This window comes from Urtica dioica, chromosome 10, assembly GCF_054948205.1.
Source record: "Urtica dioica subsp. dioica isolate 48M chromosome 10, U.dioica_male_clone48M_v1_H2, whole genome shotgun sequence".
NCBI lineage: Eukaryota > Viridiplantae > Streptophyta > Magnoliopsida > Rosales > Urticaceae > Urtica > Urtica dioica.
This window is the reverse complement of record NC_142765.1, coordinates 21957768-21962760: the sequence shown is the minus strand read 5'-3', so window position 1 is coordinate 21962760 and position 4993 is coordinate 21957768. Positions and strand designations below refer to the sequence as shown.

The 4993-nt window shown below is 38.7% G+C and overlaps 1 protein-coding gene across 1 annotated transcript; it reads left to right on the top strand.

Annotated features, from left to right (window-relative positions):
• The first annotated feature begins 432 nt into the window (after positions 1 to 432).
• Positions 433 to 4634, top strand: LOC149384032 (uncharacterized). Its single transcript, XM_089629189.1, has 9 exons — positions 433 to 956; positions 1205 to 1389; positions 1677 to 1855; positions 2538 to 2822; positions 2939 to 2997; positions 3071 to 3107; positions 3182 to 3253; positions 3359 to 3659; positions 4022 to 4634. The coding sequence occupies exons 1-9, from the start codon at positions 821 to 823 to the stop codon at positions 4421 to 4423; spliced, it is 1656 nt and encodes a 551-aa protein (XP_089485315.1). The 5' UTR covers positions 433 to 820; the 3' UTR covers positions 4424 to 4634.
• The last annotated feature ends 359 nt before the right edge of the window (positions 4635 to 4993 follow it).

Sequence of the window (4993 nt, the reverse complement as noted above, 5' to 3'; positions counted from 1 at the left end):
ATATCACTTGCGTCAAAAACAAATGATCATTATAGTCAAAATAATACATTCATGAAAAAAGATTTTTATCATTTTCGAAGTACCATGGATTTATGGCATAAATTATGTCTTTTAGAAATCGTTACACGGATGAGAAATTAACACGCAATCGAATCGTAAGCAAAAAGGAGCAGCGGCGAAAATAAAAGAGATTAAAGCAGTCCTGATATAAAAAAAAAAAGAAAAAAAAAGAGAGAGATTAAAGTAGCAAGCATGGAATCAGAAGATGTATAAATAAATTGTACAAATAATAATACAAAAAAGAAATTGAGAGAGGGAGAGAGAGAGAGAGAGTAATGTCATAATGTAGGCGCGTTATAGCTTATGAGAGCTAAACCAAAAAAAAAAAAAAAAAACTCTCTCTCTCTCTCTCTCTCTCTCACTCCAAAGTCCATCAATCTTTAGAATCTAATAATAAATCTATTTCCCACTTTCACTCTTCTTCTCTCTGTAGACTTTCTTACCCCACAACTATGTCACGCACACTCTCTCTCTAGTCTTCAATCTCCTTCTCTTATATATATGTGTGTGTATATAAGAGAAGGAGTGAAACGAGTCGACAAAAACGAGAATGTGAACACACTAACTAAACCAAATCCCTGAGCTGAAAACTCTCTCCTCTTTTTTCTCGATCAGAGTTTTGAGATTTGGGGTTGCCAGAGAGAATCGAAGCTTATTAAAATGGGCTTGTTTTAATCTCGGGATTTGTGCCTCAGATATTATTTTTGTTTTTAAGACAGAGAAACAATAAAAAAAAGAAAGAAGAAGATAGAAACGGCAAATGAAGGTGAAGAAGAAGCTATCGACACCATGCCTTTCATTGTTGTCGTCGTTGCTTCTGGGTTTGAGCTTTTCGATCAGCTCTGTCTCCGCTGAAAACGGAGATGATATCAAGCACCACCGTCAATTCATCATAGGTTCGTTATGTTTTTTTTTTTTTTTTTCATGATCAAGTTTAATTTTATCCCCGAATGAATTTCACCGGCCAACCTTAGTTTCTGTTTGTTTCAAAGATCCTCTTCTGATGTGACAGTTTGTTTTGTTTTTTAATATATGGCCAAATCCCTAATTAGTAGTGGTAAGAAGACTAGCTTTGTTTTTTCTGGTCTGTGATTATATATCTTGAATAGGTCTCTGATTGGTTTGGGACCGTATCTCTTTTCAGGGGAACAAAATCTTGGGCTGTGGAAGAATGAAATCTCGGAGATCGCTTCGGCTCCGGGCCCCGCCACGTCAGATGGCCGAGCCACGCTGGCATTGGCGGCGAGCCGGACCGACCGGCCCGACATTCTCCGAGGCTTCCGGCGATACCGCCTCGGCTGGGACATCACCAACACCCATTACTGGGCTGTAAGTCCTTTTCCCTTTTTTCCTCTTTCTCAGTTTTTTTTTTTTTTTTTTTTTTTGTAATCTTATACTGAATCCAGTGTAAAATATGAATCCTCTGTCCTTTTTTTTTGTGTTTTAAGTCTTAACTCATGTCTCCCTGATTAAATTATGGCACGGTTTATGTGTCGACTATGGAGGAATGAATTACATGAACCCAAGAACCATTAGAGGGTTCGGTCACCTTTCACTGATCAAAACTTTTTTTTTTTTTTTTTCACATTTTGTTTTTTGTTTTTTTGTTTGAACAGTCTGTAGGATTCACGGGCGCCGCTGCTTTCGTCATCGCCGTCCTGTGGTTTGTTTCGTTCGGCGTGGTTCTCGTCGTTCATTATTGCTTCGGGTGGAAGATAAGCTTAAAGGAGAAACGACCGCGCCTTTCTCAACGCATCTGTTTGATCTTGCTCTTACTCTTCACCTGCGCCGCCGCGTAAGTCTCTCTCTGGACCGGTTTTCTTTCGAGACTCAGAGGCTAGTTTGGTACTAACGAAGAGCGTGTTTGGAACTGATAACCATCTCATAGAAAAGATGAAATGACTTAAATAAGATGTGCATAGTCATCCGTAACCACATAGTATTTAGCACGGTTTTAGACTCCGATAGGCTTTAACGAGCAGAAGGGACTTAGCAACTAGGCCGGAGACTGAGTAGTGTTTTAGGGGTCTATTTCTAAATAAAAATTCTCATGGGGAGCTAATGTGAAATATTTTATGAATTTTTTTTTCTTCATAAATTGAATTATAAAAATTATTAAAAAAATGATATTCAGGGGGCTTAAGACCCCTCGGGCCTTAGAGCTAGAACCCTCAGCCTTTGCTTATCAAGAGATATGACGGTTTGAGATGGAACTTCATGCATGGTTACAGAGCCCAATACCTGTAGATAATCCGACGCTAAAAAAAATGGAAGGGAATTAACAAAAGATGTAAGGTCATGTGACCTACTTAACACACACACACACACACACACACACATATAATCATATTCTGTAAATAAAGCGTTACTAAATATATGTCCATTCTCTTTAACTCACTTGTTCTGGAAATATTTCTGTTTAATTGATGGTGATATTGATGAATTAATAATGATTTTGAGTTGTGAACTTGTTACAGGGTCGGGTGCGTTGTTCTTTCGGTGGGGCAGAACGAGTTCCACAGAGAAGCGCTGGGGACGCTGAAATACGTGGTGAACCAGTCGGAGTACACGGTAGATATCCTGAGGAACGTGACACAGTATTTGTCCCTTGCAAAGCAAATCAACGTGGCCCACGTATTCTTGCCCTCCGACACCATGGCCGACATCGACGACCTCAACCTCCAACTCGACTCCGCTGCCAACACGCTCACCCAAAAGACCGCCCAAAACTCCGCCGAGATCAAGAAAGTCTTCAATCTAGTGTATGTACACAGAGCTGTGTGTTTTTTTGTTCCCTTTTTGGAAAAAAAATACCGTCCTTGTTTGATGATGTGCTGATTCTTTTTTTGCTTTTTTTTATTTTTTTTTTATTTTACAGGCGCTCGGCTTTGATCGCCGTGGCTGCTATCATGCTCGTCCTAGCTCTCATCGGTCTCCGTAAGTACGAAATAAATAAATGAATAATTATTTCAAAAAATTCATTCACGTAAGTCTTTCTTTCTTTGTGCAGTTCTGTCGATCCTCGGCTACAAACACGCAATCCATATGTAAGTTTTAATATCTTAATTTGTTTCTCAATTCAAGATTCAAATCTAATACTAATTTCATTTTTGGTTTGCAGATTCATATTGAGTGGATGGTTGCTTGTTGCAGTTACATTCTTGCTGTGTGGAGTTTTTGTCATCCTCAACAAGTAAGGAATATTATATAATATAATATAAGAAACTTATAACCCTATAAGTATATAATACTCTCATTTTTGTGAATTAATTTTTTTTTTTGTTTTTGTTTTTGGTAGTGCGATATCGGACACGTGCATGGCGATGGAAGAGTGGGTCGAAAACCCGAAGGCTGAGACTGCGCTGAGCAACATACTGCCATGTGTCGATCAGAGAACGACGGGCGAGACCCTGAGGCAGAGCAAGCAGACGATCAACGGCATAGTCACGGTGGTCAATACTTTCATATACTCGAGCGCCAATGGTGGGTCCTACAACCAGTCCGGGCCCGCAGTGCCGCCGCTTTGTTACCCATTCGATTCCCGTCTTAAAGATAACCGCTGCGGTGATCACGAGGTCTCCCTCGCAAATGCGTCCTCGGTAAGTACATTAAAAAAAAAAAATACCAAATATTGCATAATTGTTATAGAACTAGTCTAACTCAACAAAAATTGTTTGATAATTATCTTACTATATTTCTCTTTCAAAAGGTATAATTTTGTGATATGTTTTTTTTTCTTCTTCTTTACTTGAATATATTTGTTTGAAAATTTATTTGTATCTTCGGGATTTGCCTTGAAATGTAACTATTTCTAGAACAGAAGTGCCGAGAAAATCGGTTTTGTTTCCATTTTCGGAAAAACAGTGCTTAAAGAATTAGAAACATAAAAGAACGACAAACAAGCCGTCAAGTTTTCACAAACAATCTAATTATTTTATTTTTTTTTATATATTTGTTCTAGATTTGGCGGGGATTCACGTGCGAAGTCACGGTGGCGGGGACGTGCCGGACAAGTGGGAGGTTGACGCCGGAGATGTACTCCGAGCTCACGGCGGCGGTAAATGTCAGTTACGCCCTCCACCACTACACCCCTCCTCTGCTCAGCTTCCAGGACTGCAACTTCGTTCGGGCCGCTTTTCGGGCCATCACTTCGCAGCGGTGCGGCCCATTGGGCCATCGCCTCAAGGTGGTGAACGTGGGCTTGGCCCTCGTCTCTGTCGGTGTTCTTCTTTGTCTCCTTCTCTGGATTCTCTTTGCAAACCGCCCCCAAAGGGAGGAAGTGTTTGCCAACCCAGAAAATAAGCTACCTATCATCAAACCAGCCATCACCTCGAGCCATCAAGCGTCTCCACAGATGCTCTGATTCGGATCCTCTTGATACTAAAGATTAGAATATATATATATACCATGTATACCATACCCCATGAAAAATCATGTACGTAATTGAGAAACTAGTAATAGTAATAAATAAAAATGAAAATCCGAAGTGGAACGAAGTTCCCTTTGAGTTGAGAGCAGCCGTTTGTCTTGTTATTTACTCGGTCTTAATGTTTTTTTTTTTAGTTGTTAAAGATATTTCTGTTTTTTCAGATTATAGATTCCATTTAAAAAAAAGAAAATTGTCCAAAATAATTAAGGGCAGTGTAGATTTTTAGTCATTTTCAAACTTAAAATTGCATTTTAGCCGCCGTTTAGATAATTTATGTTTATTAACCAGGTGAATTTATTACCACGGGAGAAAAAAACTTCATTACCCCTAAATAACTTCCACCATATATAAGTGATATATTATTATAATTAACGATTATTTATAATAATGAATATTTATTGTATAAATTTGAATAAAAATCATAAACCAAATAGAAAAACGCTGAAATAACAATTCAAATTCATACGAAGGAAATAACCGTGTCAAATAAGAGCAATAATCGTT

Coding starts and splice junctions, on each gene's coding strand:
- LOC149384032 (XM_089629189.1), top strand. CDS start 821: ATGAAGGTGAAGAAGAAGCTATCGACACCATGCCTTTCATTGTTGTCG. Junction 2,823..2,938: donor AAGAAAGTCTTCAATCTAGT/GTATGTACACAG, acceptor TTTATTTTACAG/GCGCTCGGCTTTGATCGCCG. Junction 2,998..3,070: donor CCTAGCTCTCATCGGTCTCC/GTAAGTACGAAA, acceptor TTCTTTGTGCAG/TTCTGTCGATCCTCGGCTAC.